The sequence below is a fragment of the Perca flavescens genome, chromosome 20 (genome assembly GCF_004354835.1).
Source record: "Perca flavescens isolate YP-PL-M2 chromosome 20, PFLA_1.0, whole genome shotgun sequence".
NCBI lineage: Eukaryota > Metazoa > Chordata > Actinopteri > Perciformes > Percidae > Perca > Perca flavescens.
Genome location: NC_041350.1, coordinates 11,788,691 through 11,810,659, shown reverse-complemented (window position 1 = coordinate 11,810,659; position 21,969 = coordinate 11,788,691). Strand labels below are relative to the sequence as shown.

The window sequence follows — 21,969 nt, the reverse complement described above, 5'->3', positions numbered from 1 at the left end:
CTTATGATTTTCTCCATAATCAAGCAGCCCTAGTGTCCCATATGGAAATTGGGTATTGAGAAAAACATACAGTACCTGGACTAATACGCATCATGCTTACATGTTTGGCTTCCTTGCTCGTTTCACCTCGGATCTAAAGTCCTTCCACTAACCCATCAACGCTTTTTCACTGCCTGCCGTATTTGTAAACCTTCCATCTACATGCTGGTGTGACATGAGTTTCAGTCTCAAGGCTTCACATAAAACAAAGAGGTACTTGAAGAACAACAGATGCATTTGTACTACTTTTGGGTTATGCAATCAGTGAATGAGAAAGTGTGTCCAAACTTTTGACTAGTACTGTATTTGTGAAAGGAAATAGTCATCAAAACTTGATACGCTCATACAAGCCCTTCACAGTCTCTTACGAGGCTGCATTATTTAGCTGTTATTAAAAAACTGAATTATTTCCTAGATATTGTACACAAGTTTTCACATGGATACAATTATGTAAAAAAAAAAATGAAATGCACTAGGTTGTGTGGATGAGTTTATCTGAGCGGATATAGATTTGTTATGGATCAAATCACTGCGATAAGGAGATCAGCAGCTTGTAAAGTACTATGAGGGCATACCGCCACTAGCATAATAATTTTAGTGTTGTATAATTGACATCACCCCACAGAGTCTACATTTGCATTTTTTCTTATCCTAGCTTGAGTTTAGTATTTTGTATTTCATCAACAACAAATTGGTCCTTATAAAAAGGTAGTATTTAGATGTTATTTGAATGATGTTTAAAAAACCTTGTGACATATGATAATGCAGTTTGTGACTTAAACACGTTCTTTGTTGGGAATAAAATATCTGTTTAACATTTTGCTTACCGTCTTCTCATTTATTACTCAAAAACAGAAATGGATGCCTTTAATGTCTTACTACATATTGAAAAACAGAAAAATAATGCCCATAGCTGGATGGTTATGCATATATATTTTTCTTAACTTAAGAATTTGAGAGCATTTCTTTATTCCCCATTACCTGCCTCATCCTTTAACACTACATACTTACTTTTATAGCTTTGATTCCAGACTTGGTGATCTGGGTCATCTTGGCCTTGGAGATTGGCGGCTTGTACTCGTTCAATGAGTACAGCTGAAAAATGAAATGAGACAACAGACAACATATTTTGTCATTAAATGCTACTATTAAAATGTTCTCTTAATGGTCTTAAAACGACTAACAGTTATATGAACAAGTAGTAGTCCAAAGCATCATGCCTCTAGTCTGCAAGCTAGAAAGAAACGCATCCTGACGTCACGCTGCAGTGGCCAATAATGTAACCGGCAATCAGACTTGGCAATCTGTTTTGAGGCGGTGTGAGAGTCCCATACAGTTAACAGTAAACATCACTGTCTCTATCGCTGCCAAAAGAGTTTAAAAAAACCATATACAGGCACTTCACTGCCAATGCGTTTGTGTAACAGCTGATTGTTTCCTGCAACAAGCTCCAGCACAATGCACTGTCGCTGATCTCGTTTATTTCTCTGTGAAATTAAACTGCCTTAAAGTGCGTTCGGATATATCGAGATCATAAAATGATCTGACGGAAAACATTAATTGTGAAATTATAAGTTACTTGTGCTACATTTGGGGGTTAAAGAACACAACAGGACGTCACACAAATTTAAGTGATCCTCTCACCGCTGCACAAGCCTGCGGCGAATCGCCGGACCGAGCTTGAAGGAACATTTTAAGTCTTTTGGCATAATAACGTTTGTTAATGCCGACAAATAGCTAGGTGCGCTAGCGCGACTAGCTTTATACAGTTAACTTAACGTTAGCTATGAAGCTATCTATGCAATTATAGTACTAGCTTATCATAAGTAAGGTTAGTTTATATTCTGTGCAACAGTTACGTTACACTAGGAAGCTAACGCTAATTCGGCCAGAATTGCATGGAAATAATTATTTGGCAAAAAGGCAGTGACTGCGAAGTATTTCACCCACGTCCATATTAGCTAGTTAGCTCACCAAGTTATCTCGCAACTGAGGCGGTTTTGCTAACTTGTAGCTAGCTAACGTTAGCTAGCTAGTTAGTTACCGTTAGCACCAGTTTGGGGAAAATATTTGCTCATAGACTTGCAACCAAACAGGAGATGTGTTAAGAAACATAATCTCTTAACAGCTAGTCCGTACAGTCAACATGAATTAGCTAGACACATAATGATTAAACGTTGTCGCTGTATTGTTGTGCAGACAGCGGCCTTGTGTGAGACTACCCTCCTCCCCTGCTACTTGATGCTAAAGTTAGCATACTGGCTACCGCAAATGTGAATAAGACAACATTTTCTACCATCAATGTGTTCAGAATTGTGTAAGGGTTTCAAACAAACCTCATTGTTAAAGTGTTTGACGGCCTCCATAGTTTTGCTCGCAGTTGGCTGTAAATATTTACAGATATCTCCTCAATAACCGGTTAGAGACATGCATGCTCGACGTTTAGTGAGATGGAGGAGACTGCCAATATGGCGCATAACCTCAATAGGAAATCTGCAGAGACCGACGACTCCTAGCGTCAGTTTCGGGACACTACAAGTAGTACCAAAATGTCTTCTCTGTACACAAACACACACTCATCTTTGGTGACATTGACCACATAAATAAAGTGGAAAATGTTCATTCTTGTGAAAACACTTTATTTCCCTGTATACAAACAAGCACACTGACTTTCATACCATAATCGATATCAAAGATCCATACACATCCATGTACAACTATTTACACCGAGTTAAACATTTAACATGCACAACAGATGAAATATAATTCAGAAAAAAAAAAAACATCTTTGTGCCTGGAGCTTGGTTGAGCCCCTACCAGTAGGTGTTGATGTCAGATAACCCTGCTGGCCATTCCTAAGCATGTTGCTTTCTGGAGCTGTGGCTGTGCTCCAGTGTGCACAGTCCCATTATGCCTGATGTCTGTATCTGAATGACCTCCTAATTATCTGCTTATGTGTAACTAGTACAGGGTTTGGGCCTGTTGAACTTGTTTGTAAGAGCCTGGGGTGGTCTGCCTTCAGGAACAATATTAGATTTTTTTATCCACCATCCATCCTGTTTATAAATGCAAACAAATACTGATACATCCTGCCTTAGGTCCAATAGACTGCATACCATTGTTTAGTAATAAGGTATTTTTCACATTTGCAATAAAATATAAATTAAGTTGTCTGTTACGGTCAGTGCTTGTGTTCAAAAAAAGTCCAAAGCATGTTCACATTAAGGTTGGAATTCATCATCTAAAAATAGTAGCCTATGCTTTGGTTAAGTAGAATAGATAATTACATAGCATTTTCTACTGAAACTGAGGTGATTTCTTATGTCTTGGCTTTAAATTACATTGCAGTAACAATGATTTGACATTTTGACTCTTAAAATTAAAATCTGAAATTATCATGACTTGTGACCAACATTTATTCAGTTCGTGCAGGCCCTGGTGTTCAGTTTGGAAAGTCTTAATGATGTAGTATTATGAAGCATTATGATATAATTTTTTGGGTGAACAAACGCACCAATCATTCAAAACAGTTGCTGTAAAAACCATGTGTAACAGGCAGTGATGGTGCATGGCACCAATAATTGACTGAAAACAGTTAAAATGTGTTCAGTGATTAAATCAGATCAATCAAGTAGATGGTAGCTACTATAAACACAAATGTTTCCATGCAGAGAACAATGGATCAATTATTACAACACAGTCCATCATTCCAAATATTAAAACAATTTATGCATATATTTATAAAATTACAACATAGAACAATCATTTGTAAAATGTGATCTTAGAAAACAAACTGTAAAAGTAATACTAAAACACATTTCACATTTTAATGTGACCTGCTAATCATATAATGTCTGCATCATCTCCATTTAGGAACTAAGAAACACTCTTCTTCATTCATCCAGTTACTTGTTGAATAGCTGATATGGAACAGTAGTCTCAATTGAAAACAGCAGTGGGTGTGTCCAAAGTACGTCAATGTGAAAGTCCTCCAAGTCCGGACACCAGTCATGAGGAGTCTTTATAAACTGGTCTCGACCACTGGAGCAGCAATGACTGATGCTGCAGCTTTTGTGGCCTTTGATGCCACCTGCTGGTCCTGTTTAACACAGATCTCCTGCACCAATGGTACATTGGCCTCCTTCCACTCTCTGAACTTGCCTGAGGTAAGCCCCGGGACCGACAACACCTGCTCTATTGCCTGTAGGTCTGCCTCTTTTGACTGCACCAGAAAAGAAGAGAGAAAAATTTAATAATTGCAGCTCTCCGAATCTAAAGAATCGACATAGTTGTGCAATTCACACACTAGCTGTACTGTAACCGTGTAGTATAAAATAAAAAGTGGAAAAACAAAATATGTACCTTTAATGTGCTGTTGAGAGTCCTGATAAGGTGCAATTTATCATTGACAGTGTTGTTTTTACAGCGTTTTATGAAGGAGGCCCTAAATTCCCTTTTCGTGGATGGTTTACGATCTCCTATTGGCGAGAGGCTGGCCTCTTTTAGACGAATATACAGCTTCTCCATCTCATCTGAACTGTTCCCATGACCCCCTGCAACAAGATTAGGTAATATTATATCATCACCACCATACACATCACAAAGATTTCATTGAGTAACTACATGTTCTGCAGGGATGAAAGGTTCCTCAAGTCATAGAGACAGCAACATGCATTGATCAGGCAAAAATATAACAACACTGCTTAACATAACACAGATAGGTCACAGACAAAGGAGGCAGGGTACAAAATATACTGTATTAAATATAATGAAATGTGCCAGCAAATACATTAACTGACATATCTTCCTTTGCGCAAAGATATTAATCAACGTTTTTAAAACAGGAAATGCTCTCTGCTATCATGTTTCCTTACGAGTGGAAATGATACAGCAGATATTAGAATTCGCAGTCTCCTTTATTTAAAATGAAAGTGTGATCAAAAACAAAACCAACTGTCTTCAAGTTTTTAAAAGTATAAAAGTCACAAAACCACAACCGATCAAAGGAGCAAAATAAAGTCTCACCTTCATTTTCAGCACCTGAAACAACCTCCTGTGACTCCCCCTCCGCAGCAGGGCTTTCCTCACTGGATCCCGCTTCCCGAGGGTCCGGGCGAGGCGAGCTCTCCGACGCCTGGAGGTCGTCCTCTTCTTCCGTTTCCTCCTGCGGAGGTCGATGTGAGTGTACTTGAGCTGAGCACACCACTGCCGTTTCCCCAGTGGGAGGGGATGCCTGCGAGACCAGGTCCAACCAGGACTGCCGGTGCTTGGCGAGCGAGGAGGTGGAGCTCTGTGACGTCATCGTGCTGACGGGAGACGAGAGCGAACCGTTGGCTTCGCTGGGGACCGCGGAGGAGTAGGGGGGAGGAAGGGTACCCTGAAAGACAGATGCACTATGGTCAGACGTAATACTGTACCATCAATTAAAAAAAAGGGTTTTGTTCAGTCGAACACGGCAGTTTTATTACGTATGGAAAGAAAGAAATCTTGTGCATTTTAAAACAAAAATGACCAGCTCCGCAAGAATAAACATAGATGGGACTGATGGTGCGGTGTCGACTGCTTGTAGAAGAGACATGACTGACCTGATGTGTGCTTCCAGGTGGACCGGACGCATCCACGGAGTCCCGCAGGGTTTGTTCAGAGTATGGTGGAGGGGGAATCTCTGTGCTTTCAGCTTCTTCATGGTCACTGGCTTCACTATAACACTCTGCATGGGACACACACACAGACAGACAGACAGACACACAATATATATTAACACAACACATACAACCAGAATCCAGAAGAAGATATTTAAGTTTAGAATTAATCTAAGCAGAGAACTCTCATTAAATAAAAAAAACGAAGAAGAACAAGGCGGCTTTTCTTCGTTACATTAATACATTTCTGAATGACATGGATGCTCACCGACGGCAGCGTTTCGTTCTGTTGGCTCATAGTGAATGGCGGCTAGCCCAAGCTTATTCAACCATCTGAAAAATAAAAAGAACCTTCAACTCAATAACATTTGACAGAACAAGACAATATATATATATATATATATTTTTTTTTTAAAACCTTCGAGAAATACATAGAATGTTGTACTTTAATGTGACTTACAAGTTCATCTCCTCGTGGCTCTCAGCGGCAAAATAAAACATCATGACGTGTGGGTGGCACGCTTTGAACGCACTGCATGAGGAAAAGTAAACAGAAAGCAGTTAAGACAGAATGAGAAAACAGTTTCTACTGAAATTTATGTAAACTTTGAGTTAAACTGTTTTTTCGACTTTATTGACCTTTTTTTTTATTTTATTTTTTAAGATTGTTTCAAGACTATACGCTTCCTTTCACTGTGTTTGGGAGCACATTCTATGTCCTAGTTCATTTTTTTTAATTCAAACCACTGGTAGTGTGTCTTATCTGAGACGTATGTATATGAGCTTACTGTTTCTTCTTGCACTCTATGGCTCTGTCGATCATGAAGTTGGCAAGGTCAATGTAGCCTTCAGCCTTTTCTGCCTGCAACGCACAGATTGAACAACAGTGAGCATTACAAACAAAAGGATGATGTCAAACCACTTCCTGACAATGACACCTGCAGTTGGATTGCAGTAGGCTCCTTCTTCTATTTTGTCCTGCCATGTAATGGTGACATAGAGTAGATCTGATTGAGGTCATCGTGCCAGTAAATCAAGCTCGTCAGTTATACGAAACACACTGACACTGCTTGGCGGTTCCTGCAGTGACCGGCTGGCGGGGAGACAGCTGTGACAGAAACAAGTATGACTCATCTGCAGCCGCAGCCCTGTACTTCTGTGACTCAATAAGTGTTGAAAACGATTAATGCCGTTTTAAGATTCAGTTTCATTTGGGTTTTGTTCCATTTCGCTAAAAAATAACTACTGTAACGCAAAAACTAGAAGTACTAAGAATAAAATTACATTGGATCCGATTACAAATGGATGGATCTGGGTCTACAGTTTTTTGATCGTTGCTTAAAAAAGGTGCAAATGATTCACTGCAGTACTTCATACATATGTAAATACAATGCACTCTGACAAACTGTGGTCCGAGTTTCATTTTGAACATAATGATGGCTGTTGTTTATAACATTTGTTTTTAAACCACATTTTCTTTAAGTCTTTCTTTCAGAACCTTGTATAGGATAAACATAGTTAGAAATATCTCCCTTCCCAATATTTTTAATAATAATAAAAAAAGAAACACAGTCAACATTTGACTATTTGTACAGATCCAAACGTATTTGGTTTAAATGCATTTCATTGCTTACGTCATCAAAGAGCAAACAGAAGTAAATTTATAACCATTGTGATAAGAGTTACTGAACTAAACACTATCTAAACCGTTTTTTTCCTGCTACATTGCAATACCCCTATCGTTTTCCAAAAACGATTACAAAAATATTATTAACGCACACCACATCTGCTGCTGAAGAAATGCACTTACATACATTTACTCCTGTCCAAAATGTTTGCTAAAAACAACAAAATAAGTATATTTTCAGGATCTGTTTTTTGAGCCACAGACAGGTCGAAAGTATTGAGAGACCAAACAAAGGCATTGTTTGTTATGGCCTTTTTATAGGATTTGTTGACATTAACAGAAATATTAAAAAGGTGTTTTGAATTTGGAAAAAAAAACAAACATGAATATTGCAGCCTTATTTTCTTAAAGCACAGCATAGAGAGAGGGAGAATGAATATGTCAGAGCATTTCACAGCCTGAGGTAAAACCTACATTCTACGTAAAAACCAGCGGAATAACAATTTGATTATAATATACTACAAAGTACAGTGCCAACCAGTACCAGTTAAGCAAATTTGAATTTGAGACAGAGAGCTTGAGAGTGTGCACAAGTGAGCAAATCATAGAGAGAACTTTACTTTATTGGCATTTATTTTGAGTACTTCTGAGTAGCTCAGGATTTGCAGAACTACAGTTGCTAACTTAAGTTTCTGTGAACAGTGATGAGCTTTGACAGCAGGTGGACATGTGTGCATCATAAATGGGTCCTGATAAAATGGGTGTTTTTACTCACCAGCTGGTTGTGGTACCAGTAGAGAGCCGTCTTCTTCAGCACAAACCAGTACTTCTTCCATTTGATACCCAGGAAGCCTTTGCTCTCTTTCTTTCTGTACAGCCAGCCCTGGTGGTCTGGTTGACCCAGCTCTTTGACCGATATTCGTCTTCTGCTCATTGTACCATTGCCTGTGCACAGAAAACACATGCAGATGAATGCACTGAGACCTCCTCCCCTTTGTCCACAGAGAAGAAAAGCCACAGTTAAGCGAAAGTACAGCATTAGAGGAAACAAGAAGTTGCAGAGTCTAAAATCCTAACACAAACAGCCCAAACTTTTCCATTTGAGTCAAAATAGGCCAGTGCATTTTAGATTCTGCAATTTCTTGTTTCCTCTAATGCTGATTAGAGCAATTCACCAAATGAATTCTAAAAATAACACTGAACAAACCCACACAGCATCCACATTTCAAAAGGGGCTATTCCACATTCAGCCTACCTGTTACAGTTATGAATCAGCCTGGCGTAATGATTATTGACAACAACTTAAAAACGAGGACTTGCGTTAGCTTCTAAGAAAAATCCAAGGCATTGTCACACAGAGACAAAATAGGGAAGAACGTAACTGAGCATTTATTGTCTAAAGCCCTCTGCACACACCAATTGACCTGCCACTTCACACACGCCCACAGAGGGTCCAAATTACAGTTGAGGGCACACACAGAGACAACGTGATGAGAGCTTAACAGTGACAACTTACCTCCTTGGGTCTTCTTCTTGGATTTGTGTCGGAGGGAGACCTTTTAGGAGAAGAGCAAAGGAGGCAAACGTTAGGTCAGAGGCAGCAGAGGAGAGGAACGCATTAGTTCTTCTCCAGACCCCACAGCTTAGAAGAAGAGGCTGCCTGGAACATCCTGTTTCTCACATAGTGTCACATGCATTTTCTCTCTGCTGTTCTCTCTATCTCTCCACATTAACACACCCCCACGCTGCTCTCTAACATCCTCCTCTGTAACTTGACTTTCTGTCTTTTGCTTTGTCTCTCTCTGCTCTAGTTTTCTCGTAACTTTCAAATAAATAAATAATTTAAAAGTAAAACCCAAAGAGAAACCCAACTAGACAATAACCAGCTAAGCACCCGGGGTGGATTATAAACACTTGTTGCTATAAATACTTAACTTTGTCATCATAAAATAGGGGAAGCAGAAGTAGTCCCCCCCATTAAAAAGGTTTGAATTCCATCGATTGCGAGAACAAAGCAACCTCGGCCTGTGTCGGACACAAAAAAGGAAGAAACACTTACAGGGTTGTAGTCATCAGCAGCCATAGAAGGGGGCACTGATATGGGGAAGGCAGCCTGTTGAAAGAAACCAAAAGATACACCTTATCCACAGATGTGTAGGTTGACAGTATTACTTCCCACAGATAAATGGGCAGAAAATTCTCATCAATTATTTGCCCGAATGTGACAAGAGGAAGTGATGTCATGGGCAAACAGCACAGACAATGTTTCTCAATTTTTTTTTTTCAGAGTGAAAAAAGGGAGTAGAAAAAGCAGCAGAAATACCTTACTCCTTCTATGGAAATTAATCAGTCAGAAAAAAGGCTGAAAACTGAAAAGGTTACTGCTCATGAACAGCACTTACCCACAGCTAGTGGCAAGATTGCCACTCTCAGCAATTCAGCGTATGACACATACCCACCTACACTACCTAAAAGTACTGACTATTAAAAAGCTTATTTGCAGTATCACATTTTGTGATGTCAAGCACAATGCAATGTCTCAACTGAAATGACCAGTGACATGAAAGGTATTGAGAAATAGTTGCCATTATGGACTAACTTCCTCTGCATACTTAAGTTCCTTATTTGTAAAGTGACAAAGCTTCCTAAGAGAGACAGAGGGAATATCACAGACAGACACACTATAATATATCTATAATATAGATGTCTATAATATAGACAGACACACAAAAATCTGGGTATAATTTCACAGAAATTAAGACTCTCACCCACCCATTATACTTCTGTGATTTGAAATATCTGCCCAAAAGTGTCTATTTACCATACAATGTAGATATGATACCTTGAGATTGAATGCTATACAAGAAAAACAGCCTTGAGGTCAGGACATATAAAAGCACAGGTCTGGTCACAGGGTCCCGAGTTCAAGTCGTGCTGCAGTTGTTCGCATTCAATCACTCACCACAAACTTCATCTACAAATGTCCACAGCGAGAACAATAGAAGAAGAGAGGAAGACACATACCTGGTACTTTAAAACGTCACTAATTAGTCCAAACACCACACACAGGTAAGTACAGTATCAGATCCTCTAAAAGCTTACACAATGACAGTAAACCATAGCCAACAGCTCTTATCTAAAACTAAACCGTTGTGTGTCAGTGTATCAATGTATGCCTGTGTGTCTGTCTGTCTTGCACAACACAAATGCATCAGTTTGTTTTCCGGGTTGTGAGTTAACTGGCTGTGGCAGCTAGATGATGATCACCACAGAAACCACAGCACAAGTCTACTTACGAGGGTGTTGGTGTTTGTGTTTGTGTGTGTGTGTGTGTGTGTGTGTTAACTTTAAGTTACAGATTTCCAGTTTCAATTTGTAGATGTGAAAGGTTATGTGTGAGTTCCTGTTGGATTTTTTTTTTTTGCAGATGTGAAAGTGTATTTTTAGTTCTGAGATCCATGGACAGGCTACTGAACAACTGAATCGGATATTTCTGGCTTCAGTCAGTTGGCAGCTATCTGCTAACCACATACACCTACACAGTTGTTTTTTTCAGTCCAATGATACCAGAATATAGTTAGCTTTACAGAACGAGTGGTAGGTAGGAACCGAAACATCACATTTTTAGGTTGTGAATGTGAATACAAAATAGTAAGTAAAATACATTTCACAAATTTAAAAAATGGAAAACAGCTAACGTTAAGACATAACAGGTTGTATCGTAGGTTCATTTTAAGTAGCCTAGATTTTTAAAACCAAAAACACGTTATTTTTAAAAAATATTAAATAAGTTAATGCAGACCTAAATGTTTTCAGTATTTCTAAAAACAAATTTTTTATCTGTAATTTAACCACTCAAACGGCACTTAAAATACCTGTCACTAACATTCAAATGCAATTTTGCCGGAGTTAAAAAACAACCACCTTAAACCCGTAAAAAATAGCTTGTAGTCTGGTCAGTCCCGTCCATAGACAGTATATAAGGTCCCGTCATGTCAAACACACGTATATGTTTTTTTTTCTAGTGGCCTAGCTAGCCAAAAACATCGCCTGTGAGCAAATGAATTAGTTTCGGAAATTTTAACAAAATCTATAATGTACTGTACCTGCCAGCATAACCTGAACGCCTGTAGACTGGTCCGGAAGCTCTGCTCAAAGTCTGCCCAAACCTTGGCGAGCATGTCGGAAAAGGACAAAGAAGTAGGCCCTAATTCAAAGAAAGCTCGGCTGGTTTCAGGTGAGTTCAGGACCTCTTTGGGTGTTACCCTCTTTCTTCACCTGAAAGTAACACCCAAATTCAAATTCGAGTGACATATTTTTTATTTATTTATTTTAATTTAAACGCAGCAACAACTTCTGACCTATTGATGCATCGTTATTGTAATTGCACTCAAGTGAAATTAATAGTTTAGCTCAGGAAGTCCTCGCAGTTCCTACCCATGGCCTCTAGGTGTCGCTAAGTTACCGCTATGTAACAGACTTTTGAGCCAGCAGAACAATGACAAAAACAAAAAATTGAGGATTAACTTTTTGTTTTACTCTTTAAAAACTAATTATTTGTGTTCCATTCACAGAGTAATAATAATAAGTTTAATGTCACGTATCACTAATGTAGAGTGTTAAGGTCAGGACCCAGCTGGATGGGTCCTGTATTTTTTCTTTTCTTGAATTGCTTTGAGACCAATTCACAAAATATACTATGGTTTCCTCTAGAAATAAGGAGAAAAATAAGTGTTTCACATTTAAAAGTCCACTCATGGCCCTAGGAGGCTATGGCCTGGGTATCAACACCCTTCACCGGGTTTGTAGCCATAACATCAATGCTCAAGCTGTATCTGTGCAGAAGCCTGGATGTTCTGGTTCTGTGTTGGCCTGTGCTGGGATGGCGGTAAACCAGCAGACACATTCTTGAGTCCTGCATTATTATAGTCTCCATTTCATGTCTGCTTAAATAGACAAGGGCCTCTTCTCTCTCCCCACTTGCTATTGCACTGCAGCGAGTGGAATGAAGTGACTATGAAGAGACCCCCTCCCTTTATATCCCTCACATTCACACACTGTAGCTTCCTCTCTACCTCCCCTCCCATTTGTCACCCTATCGTTCACATCCATATCAATAACTCCCTTGTGTTACCCCTAAACCCCCAAAAGCTTCCCCTTTAACATTTCAATTAAAAGTGTTGAATTAAATAAAGGATTTCAACACAATTCACACTCTTCTTGTTTCTGTGATGAAGGAAAAAGTCTCAGCATGCCACTTTAGGGTGATTTAAAGGGGCATTTCGCTGAAGCTGTGTTTGGGTGGAAGTGAGGTAATTTTGCCTGCGACTCATGTCAAAGGCCTGAAGGATTCACGGGAATGCAAATTGGTCACACCATTGTAGCGCTCAATCTCCCATCACGATCCATGCTGAGAAGTGTCACAGCACTTAGCTATTGCCCCAGAAACTGGGGGGGGCGGGGTGGGGGGTTGGGCAACAGAGTGACTATTATTCAGCACGGGTATCTCACACAGTGTAAAGGGGGAAGGGTGCCGAGCTGGAAATGATATCAAATTCTAGTTTGCTCAGTTTGATGTCACTGCATGCCCCTCACTTGCTGTTGGTGATAACTGCCCAGTTGCCCTGGCACTGGTCACCACCACCTCAGTTTAAATCATGCTGCATGTGCTCACTGAGTCATTATAGCTCTAAATGCACTATTGAATGACAGTTAATGAGGATTTGACATGAATTCGTTTTCTTCTATGCAGCAATGTTATCTGTCCAGGTATACACATAAATAATCCAAAGGAAACAAAAGCAGTAATTAAAGTACTCCATTCATCCCTGTATTCCTCCTTATATGCTGTATAGACTCTGACGGGGGGGTCAATGTTTTCTTGTTTGGTGCAACAACAAGTCACCATTGGACCATAAATCTGTACAAATTTAATTTGTTCACATGCCACTACAGACTATGTGCCATCTAACTCTTGTGGAGGTGTATGTATGTACCACTACGGGATTGACAGTGACTTATGGTACTACTGCGGTATATGGTCTCTATGCGTGTGTAAAGACAACAAAGAGATCCTTAGTTTACATTTGTGGTCATTTCATTTTTTACATCTGCCACAGCCAATAGATGCTGGATTAATTTCAACTTGCAACACAAGATGAGGAACAAGACAAAGAGTCTACAGCCGTGCTAGCAGCTCTGTGAGGAACTGCTTTGAGCTAACTGCTAATGCCAGCCTGCTAACATGCTCAGGGTGACAATATGCTGATGTTTAGCATCTTTGCCGTGTTCGCCGTCTTAATTTATTGGGATAACATTTGCTAATTAGCATCAAACATAAAGCAAAGCTGGTCCTGATGGGATTTTCAGTAGTTGTGTAGGTATTGGTAATTTTGAGCTAATAAAAATACGGCAAGATGAAATGTTAAGGAATCACCAAAGTTATTACAATTTATTCCAAGGGCAACATTAATGTGAATATCTAATTTCATGACAATCCAGCCAATAGTTGGTGAGACAATCTGGTCTGGACCAAAGTGGTGGAGTGACTGACAGACGGACATTGCCACCCATAGAGCCTCGTTACTAGCATGGCCAAAAAAGGAAGAGTTTCGGGCGCCTGGGTAGCTCACCTGGTGGAGCGCGCACCCATATACAGAGGTTTACTCCTCGACGCAGCGGCCGCGAGTTTGACTCCAACCTGTGGCCCTTTGCTGCATGTCATTCTCTCTCTCTCTCCTTACATGTCTTCAGCTGTCCTATAAATGAAGGCCTAAAAAATGCCCCAAAAATAAGGAAGAGTTTCATAGTGTTGATTCAGACTGACCGAGGCCTAATCCTCATTTAAGACCTGCATGTTGCATTGCTGTATGTTTGTGTCTGATAGAGAGCGCAAGAGAAAAGTGTGTATGTTGTCATATCTGTATGTGAAACGTAATGGGCCTGTAATTGAGGCACTCAGTTTCACCTCCTCCTCCCGAGGCCAGAGGCATTCCTCACAGTGCACTAACTCAGTCACTTGCACATACGTACATCCATTCTTTCATCAGCAGGATTGGTAGCGTTTTCTTTCAGACAGACTGACCCAACACAATATACTTACTGCTTGAGAGAAGGACCAGGATCGTATTTGTGGTTGATTATATCTGGAAGAACAAATTAGAGACGGTAAAAGTCAACACTTTAAACTGACCAGTAAAGCTGATGTCAAACAGTACCAAGAAGCTTCACGTAGCCGTCATACTTTAGATCAAACATAAGTGTGAACATTTCCAACACATACACATTGCTTCCCAGCCATGATCTTTATCTAAGTTCCAATCCAACTCACATTGATATTATGGCCTGAACAAAACAGATCCCATGGAGACTGTTTAGGAGATGGCATTTAGTTGGTGTACCAGTGGTTCTGATAATGCACTTGACAACCAGCCACAGCTGCATGGTTAGACACGAAACTTGTTCCCAAGGCTCAAAATACATGATTTCCCCTAAACCGGGCCTCTCCCTGCAATTTCAGGGTATGAAATTGTCTCTTGTTTTCCTGCCTTTCGATTGCTAACATTTTTGGTGCTCTCCTCCTCCTGTCATCAATCAATCTTCACGTTGTCGTCTCCTCCTTAAATTAATAGTTTGTTAAAGGAAATACTGATGTTTTTTGCAGGTGTTGCAACTTCAAATACTTCTGTAGACACGCTCTCCCGCCCACACATTCTGTTCCCCCTTTTTTTTTTTTTTTGTGGATAACCAAATTGATGGTTTTGACAAATGACATAGGAATCAAATTGATGCACCTTCACATTTTATGCTTTGTCATGAGGAAAAAAATGGGTTTGTTTTTAACGGATTAACACGCCAAAATTAATATGACAGTTGATTACATTTGCCGTCAATCAAATTCCATTGCCTGCATCAGCGTTGAACGTTTATAAACCTCCACCAACGATGAGTCAACTGCGAGATTTACAATAGCATCTCTCTATATATTCTAAATGTGAGTAATGTGTTTTGATCGAGCGTGTGACAAACACGGATGCCATGTGTTTGTATGCAGCTCTTAGAATAGATCTGCTGGGGAGGGCGGGGGGGTATTGTGCGAGGCATTTTAGTCATCGATCATGGTGTTAATGTGGGGAGTCACACCTCTTCAGGCCCTACATCCAAGACTAGAGCAGATACAGGGGCCACGGCTAAGGAGCCAGAGGAACAGCAATCCTCGGATGACGTCAAATTTAGCAGTGGGATGTGGTTATTTATAGTTGGAAGCGTAGAAGAATCCAGATTTGTCATAACAGTGACATTTCTAAAGATTCTGCAGCATGTGAAGGTGTCTTGTGGGTGGATGTCTAAGGATGGACATATTGGTGTGTGGGGGACATGTTAGAACATCCTGCATATTGGAGAGATAATGTCTCAAAAAAGCTCAAAAATAATGTAGCATTCAAAAGGAGTGAAAAGGTTGGTACTGCTCCAACATAAGGGCCATAATCTATCTGCAGAGGTTTGATATTGATATTATAAGTTGATATTAGTCAATTTTTATACTACAATTTTAAATACTAAGCATGGCTCACAAAGCACATTTGAGGATTCTTTGCTTAGAGTACATAGGGAAGACTATTAGGGAATAATTCTTTATTTTTGATTGTCAGGCTGAAGCAGAGCAGAGATACTTTGTCTAGGAAATTGCTTCTAAACATGTTGTTGTAGTTGCTAAAAGCCACAGGTACAAATTGACCAAGATTACTTAATACTCTACCTTACCATTAAACAATTGGTATACCGTCACACATGGATAGTAACTCTCTGGTTTTTACCCTACAGCTGTCACCATCTGTTTGTCTCTCTCTGTGCCCTGTATGAATCTCAGCCTGGTTGTCTTTGGGATATTTTCCCTGATCATAAAAGCAGCTCACCCACTGACCCTGCACCCTGTGGCTTGTTTTAAAAAGATTCCACGGTGCGTCACTGTCACTCCCTGTAGGAAAATTAGACCCACCCTGGTGTTATGTTTCTCATTTGGCCTATAGACTAAGCAACACAGTGCTTATACGAATGTGTGTGTGTGTGTGTGTCTGTGTGTGTGTGAGAAACTCACCGGTTGAGGAAATCACTGCTAGAGTGCCAGTCAGGTCCCTGTGATACATAAGATTCACGTGTTAACGCATGTTGGAGATGGAGTCAACTATTCTGGTGTAGTTGCTCTGAAAGCCTTAGTTGGATTGAGATATACGATCATACCCTCAAAGCTGCTGCTGATCAGTGCTCATTTTAGGATTATTTTGGTGTATTTGCTTCTAGTCATCAAACATATGACTTTATGTGACAATACTTAAATGTTTACTGTAAAAGTGCAGTATCTTATATTGTGGGCAGCTAAATTATAAACAAATGTAATAGTATGTGCTTTGAATCTCTATTACAAACTATTTTTTGGAAGTCCCCTCCAGAATAGGTAAAAAAAAAAAAAAAAGAAAAAGAAATGGAGAAACATAACATTCTGTCTCCATTTGTGATCATGATTAACTATTTTTTTTTTCCCCACATGCACAATCTACCAATAATTCCGCCCATCATTCCCGTATGACCATTTGTGTGTGCAGGCATAACATGTTAGTGGTTAGCAAACTTAGCAGTGGGTTAAACAGAGTGCAGGTAGTGTTTAGGCATACCACAGGTTTTCTGAAAGTGCAAATTAGTGAAGACCGCAGGCGACTATAGTTTGGCAGGCTTGGGCAGAGCAAGACACAAGGAAGAAGAAGTGGAGGAGAGATAAGAAAAAAACTCAGTTGATTCATGCAAAAAGAAACACAGGCAAAGAGGAAAGAGGTGAGAGTGGTGGGTCGTTCTTGACAGCAGTCCGATCTTCAATTCCATGATGAAAGGTGCTGATCCGTCTCAGGCAAACACTTTTTCAAATCAATGAAAAATCAATGAAAATGGGTGAATAGTAATCCTAACCTGGCTTTTAAATGTTTAAAAAGCAACATATGTGCAGGAATAAGATCCCCTGATGGAAAACCTGCTTTGACCATATGGTCACCCAGCTGGAATTTTAAAGTTCATCAAAGAGGGAAGTAGTTGCATAACCATCACCATCTGAGATACAGAGAAAAGGTAACTTGACATTAGCTATCCTGTTTCACCAAATGCTTAAAAAAACAGAAGTGTTCACCTCAAAAGGTCAAAGCAGGTTAAAAAGCCAGCAGGCTCAATAGGTTGGTCATATATTCAGTGGGAATTAATATTGACCAAACCTGCAATTGACTGACAGATTGTTATGATAAAATGTCATTTTTAGGTATGTAAACTGATACTAGAAGAGCATAGTTCACCAATGTAGTTTTCAGAATAAAATATCCCTCACGCTAGATTATAGTTAGACATTTAGCAGTAATTCCACATCCAATGGTAAAATAAAGACAATACAAAAGATCACTGACATGTGCTGCAATTTTTAATAAAACGCTATTCAAAACTTACAAAAGGCAGATTAAGCAACAATAGACACTTCTTCCCTGTATTTTCTTAAATAATACTGTCATTCTGTCTCATGATCTGTGAGCTAATAGAAGGCCATTTGACCAGTATGTCCTCAAAGATTGGTTCAAAACACTGGCTTAAAAAGACCATTTATTACAGTCAACCAGCTGCATGTATAGAGGCCCTTTAGGTGGGTAATTGCAGAGTAAACTGAAACTCAGGATATAAGTTTACTCAATAGAGTGCATAGCTTTAAAACCAGCACAAATATTTGCCAGTGACAAGATATAAACATCCTTTTACCAACTGATGCAGCATTGTCAACTACAGTGACTATAAAAAAATCTATCTGAAGTATATGCATAGCTTACAGGAGGCAACCTTTGGTAGAGGATAATGTAACTAACTGGTCACAAAAGTTTCATTTGAGAAAGAAGAAAAACAACATGTATATTTAAAGCACAGTTTAACTAACAAAATATGCTGTATTTTTTTTTTATAACTTATTTATGCAAATAAAATCAAAATCAGCAAATAGCTGAAGTGATATCGGGCAAGTTTTCTGAAGTTTTAAATAATGGTACCAGAGAGCATTTCAACTGAAACATGACATAGCTTGATATGTACAGAGGCGTCCATAGACAACACACAAGGCCAAAGTGTCCTAAACCTGAACAAACTGTTATCTTCTTGAGGCAGAGATGGGACTTGTAGTCAAGAGAAGAGGAGGGGTTGTGGGCAGTGTTAAAGGGGTGATGATGTAATGTAGTGAGTACTACAAAAGCAAGCCTTGGTTGAGGAGTAGTAGTTGGTAGTGGTAGTAACACCAGGGAAATATGGAGGTTGGGGAGAGAGGAGTGTGAGAAAGCCCAAAGCCAAAAAAAAAAAAAAACAGCTGGATGTTAAAAATCAAAAGGCACCGAGGAAGGACAAAAGACAGGAACAGGAAGCCCCGGACAGGAAGCGCATCATCAGTGAGTCAATAGCTTAAGCCGCGTGATCCAACTGACCAGTAGTGAGCGTTCTGCCGTTGCACGCTTGGAGGCGGGGCCTATGGGGGCCTTTTTCATGTCCTCCTGGTAAGGGATGGTGGCGCTGTTGTGGAGGTCTGAGTTGGAGTAGTAGCGGCTGCCCCTGATGTGGTCTACTCTGACGAGATGACGTTCCCCTGCAGGCCTGTAGGGAGGAGACACTGAGGGGACCTCCTCTGCAATAGTGGGGATCCTCTCGTTGCTCAGGTAACGGTACAGGAGGTCTTCACCTAAAGCCCAGAGACAATCAGAAGTCAGTTTATCAACAGCATTAAAAAAGGGAGGCACTGGGCGTTTGGAGCTCTCATTCTCGTACAAAAAATTAGATAATAGGATGAATCGCAAATTTATAATTGAGAACTGAACTTTTGAGACTAGAGATCTAAAATAAAAATGAATCAACAAGCAGTCAAATTTACAAAGGCTTTTAGCATATCTTGCCTTCAAATACAAATTCAGAACAAAGCAGTGTGCAACATGATCAGCGCTGTGCTTAAAGGGTTAGTTGGACATTTTGGGAAATACATATCTTAATAATCTTAATGGCTTTTCTTGCCGAGTTAGACAAGAAGATCGATACCACTCTCATATCTTTCGGTTCGATATGGCGCTGGAGAAAGCAGCACGTTAGCTTAGCATAAAGATTAGAAACGAGGAAACAGTGAGCCTGGCTCTGTGAATTAAAATATTGTATGCTTTATTAATTTAAGCATAATTTAAACATGATCTTTCATGAGATCATATAAGGGATGCATGTATTTGTCAAGGACTGCTATATATTTTTGAAAGTCCTTTTAATTGGTGGTAAATGTACCATTATTGGTGGGGAATATGTTAGAATTTATATTCTGGACTTGTATATTTTCTCTTGACAACTTGCTCAATGTGACGTGTGGGCAAAGTGATGACAGTGTAGTGTGTCATGCTTCTCAGTTTGTAGCTTTGTTGCTCATAATTCATGTGAACCATGAGTATGAAATAGTATGCTTGTCAAAACAAAGACGTAATCCTTCAAGTGATGTTTAAACAGGAAACTTGGAATAACAGGGGTTTCACCTGAAAGTGAAAGCATTGCTTGTAACATACCTTTCCTTCCCTGTGTCCAGGGCTTAGCATAGGGATCTACCACTCCGACACAGGTGTCCACTGGCATGGACAGGGGCCGGGGCTTCCCTGGAGACAAAGGGTTCACATTTATCATTCATTCATTTGAGATTATATTATTCAATATCCACAGGTTGATTTATTTTATTTTTTTAAGATTTCCTTGAGATGAGAGATTACTGACCATGCAAGGACTTGTGCTCCCTCATTCTGGGCTGGATCACGTTGGCCTCGATGGGACAGCCAACGCTTTGCTTGTCATAATCTGCGATGGTGCAGCGTCTTCTGCTCTCCTGGTCCAGATAGAAGTTGGGTGACTCGGAGCCCTTTGGTCTTTTACTAATGCTGCAGAAGGAGTCTGTTCTCCCCTCTCTGCATGGGGGAAAAAAAAAATGCTCATTTATTTATTACAACATCCCACTCCACAGTTTAAAGTACAACACCATCACCAAGGATGATTTGAAAGCGAATAATGTTATGTTACTGTAATTTCAGTGAAATAAAGATGCCAAGGCTACAAACTTCATTTTAAATTCAGTCTCTAGCATTTTAAGTGAATGTGACTACGTTCTCTCATCTTCCTGGAGGTGGAAGATGAAACAGCCTTTTGCATTAGGACTATAGTGGGACTGGTGGGAGCAGAGTGGGCTGAAGACAAGCAGAACAGAATGTGCAGTAGGAGGGGAGGGAGGTAGGCGATCAAAGCCCGGGACGCCTATTTCTTATACTCTAACTTTTAGAACTCAACTTCCAAAAATAAAAAGCACATAAAATAGCAGTAGCTCAGTCTGTAGGGAGTTGGGTTGGGAACCGGTCACTGGTTCAAGTCCCCGTATGGACCAAAGTACAGAGTGTGGGCTGGTAGCTGGAGAGATGCCAGTTCACCTCCTGGGCACTGCCAAGGTGCTCTTGAGCAAGGCACCAAACCAACCCTCCCCCCTCCCTGCTCAGGGCACTTGTCCAGCAGTCGCAGCCCACTCACTCTGACGTCTCTCCATCTGTGCATGTATAGGACCAGAGAGTGTGCGTGTGTGTGTGTGTGTGTGTGTTTGTGTGATTCAGGCCTGTGTGTACTGTAGTGTGTTTTAACAGAGTGTCAAATTTAAATTTTCCCACTGGGGTTTAATAAAGAGTATAAATTATTATTATTATTATTAAATGGGACAGCTCACCGTGGCGTGTACGGCATTGGAGGAGGAGGGGGGATGTACAAGTCCACGATAGCCGGCTTCTCCTTTTTGGTTGATCCATTAGCTGAGCCGCAGGGAGACTGGGCTTTGGTCAAGGAGGAATGGTTCTGAAAAAAAATGCAGCACAATATAAGTTTACTGTTGAAAACAAATGAATTCATTGCTCTCGGTTTCTTAAGACCAAACATGACTTGCTGGCAACTGGGAGGAGTTTACCACATGTGGGGAGACATTTAAGTGCTTGTGTGTGTCTCCTTGAATATAAACCTTCTTGTTTGAGGTATGGAAAGATTGTAAGTGAAGTCCAAAATAGCCCGCGAGACATGTACTTAAAACTGTACTCATTTACCACAGTTATGTTTCCCAACACTCAACAACATTGTGCCCTTGACTAGATGTACGACTCTTATCCAATGCCATTCTCATTAGACCTAAATGCTATGTCTGATGATACAGGGTAGTAGATGAAATATAACGACAAACTAAACATCCGATTTGGGACTATCCCCCCCTTTTCTTTTCCAAATAGCTCCCATGTGTACAAATTATACAGTATTACAAAGCCAGTGTCATTCATTCCTGAATCAGGGTGTATGATTTGTCTCTGTTTTGCCTTCTGGAGCCGTATTATCTCAGATAAACTGAGATGTCTAACTCTGATACCCCTGACTACTTGTTCAAACAAGATGCTGGCGATGATGTTGACATTGGCCAGCTTTGTGTTGAGAGGCTCTTTGTTGTTTTGAGAAACCCACTCTTATCTGATATCTTCTCATCTTGCCTTCTCAGGCTATAAAACAGGCTACGCATGACAAGACAATACCAGAGCCTGAAATTTGGTAGTCCCAGTTTAC

General features: G+C 40.1%; 3 protein-coding genes across 6 annotated transcripts in view; all 3 read right to left on the bottom strand.

Moving 5' to 3' along the window:
• The window catches only part of scaf8 (SR-related CTD-associated factor 8), a 34,336-nt gene extending 31,800 nt beyond the window's left edge, over nucleotides 1-2,536 (bottom strand). The window contains exons 1-2 of the mRNA XM_028565464.1: nucleotides 2,376-2,536; nucleotides 1,051-1,134 (exon numbers count right to left, since the gene is read on the bottom strand). Of these exons, the coding sequence (XP_028421265.1) occupies nucleotides 1,051-1,134; nucleotides 2,376-2,405 (114 nt within the window). The 5' untranslated portion in view covers nucleotides 2,406-2,536. The remainder of the gene's footprint in view (nucleotides 1-1,050; nucleotides 1,135-2,375) is intronic.
• Nucleotides 2,537-3,743: 1,207 nt separating this feature from the next.
• On the bottom strand, nucleotides 3,744-11,710 carry ipcef1 (interaction protein for cytohesin exchange factors 1). Of its 4 annotated transcripts, none has more exons than XM_028565612.1 (11): nucleotides 11,415-11,710; nucleotides 9,368-9,421; nucleotides 8,825-8,864; nucleotides 8,084-8,253; nucleotides 6,470-6,543; nucleotides 6,142-6,213; nucleotides 5,950-6,014; nucleotides 5,625-5,749; nucleotides 5,065-5,416; nucleotides 4,402-4,592; nucleotides 3,744-4,261 (listed from the first exon to the last, which is right to left on the bottom strand). In XM_028565612.1, exons 1-11 carry the CDS (start codon nucleotides 11,487-11,489, stop codon nucleotides 4,061-4,063), a joined length of 1,419 nt encoding a protein of 472 aa, XP_028421413.1. In that variant the 5' UTR covers nucleotides 11,490-11,710; the 3' UTR covers nucleotides 3,744-4,060. The 4 variants fall into 4 exon arrangements, with proteins under 4 accessions (XP_028421413.1, XP_028421414.1, XP_028421415.1 ...); XM_028565613.1 differs by lacking the exon at nucleotides 11,415-11,710 and adding an exon at nucleotides 11,233-11,370; XM_028565614.1 differs by lacking the exon at nucleotides 11,415-11,710 and adding an exon at nucleotides 10,333-10,668.
• A 6,032-nt stretch (nucleotides 11,711-17,742) lies between these two features.
• cnksr3 (cnksr family member 3) overlaps nucleotides 17,743-21,969 on the bottom strand; it is a 34,246-nt gene continuing 30,019 nt past the window's right edge. The window contains exons 10-13 of the mRNA XM_028565611.1: nucleotides 21,098-21,222; nucleotides 20,110-20,297; nucleotides 19,908-19,994; nucleotides 17,743-19,051 (exon numbers count right to left, since the gene is read on the bottom strand). Coding sequence (XP_028421412.1) covers nucleotides 18,762-19,051; nucleotides 19,908-19,994; nucleotides 20,110-20,297; nucleotides 21,098-21,222 — 690 coding nt within the window. The 3' untranslated portion in view covers nucleotides 17,743-18,761. The remainder of the gene's footprint in view (nucleotides 19,052-19,907; nucleotides 19,995-20,109; nucleotides 20,298-21,097; nucleotides 21,223-21,969) is intronic.

Bases quoted from the DNA above. Each gene is read 5' to 3' on its own strand.
- ipcef1 (XM_028565612.1), bottom strand. From the start codon at position 11,489: ATGCTCGCCAAGGTTTGGGCAGACTTTGAGCAGAGCTTCCGGACCAGT. The intron at 6,544-8,083 runs GTGAGTAAAAAC...TGTGCGTTGCAG, and splicing joins ACTGGTACCACAACCAGCTG to GCAGAAAAGGCTGAAGGCTA. The intron at 5,417-5,624 runs GTCAGTCATGTC...TCTGTCTTTCAG, and splicing joins CACCTGGAAGCACACATCAG to GGTACCCTTCCTCCCCCCTA.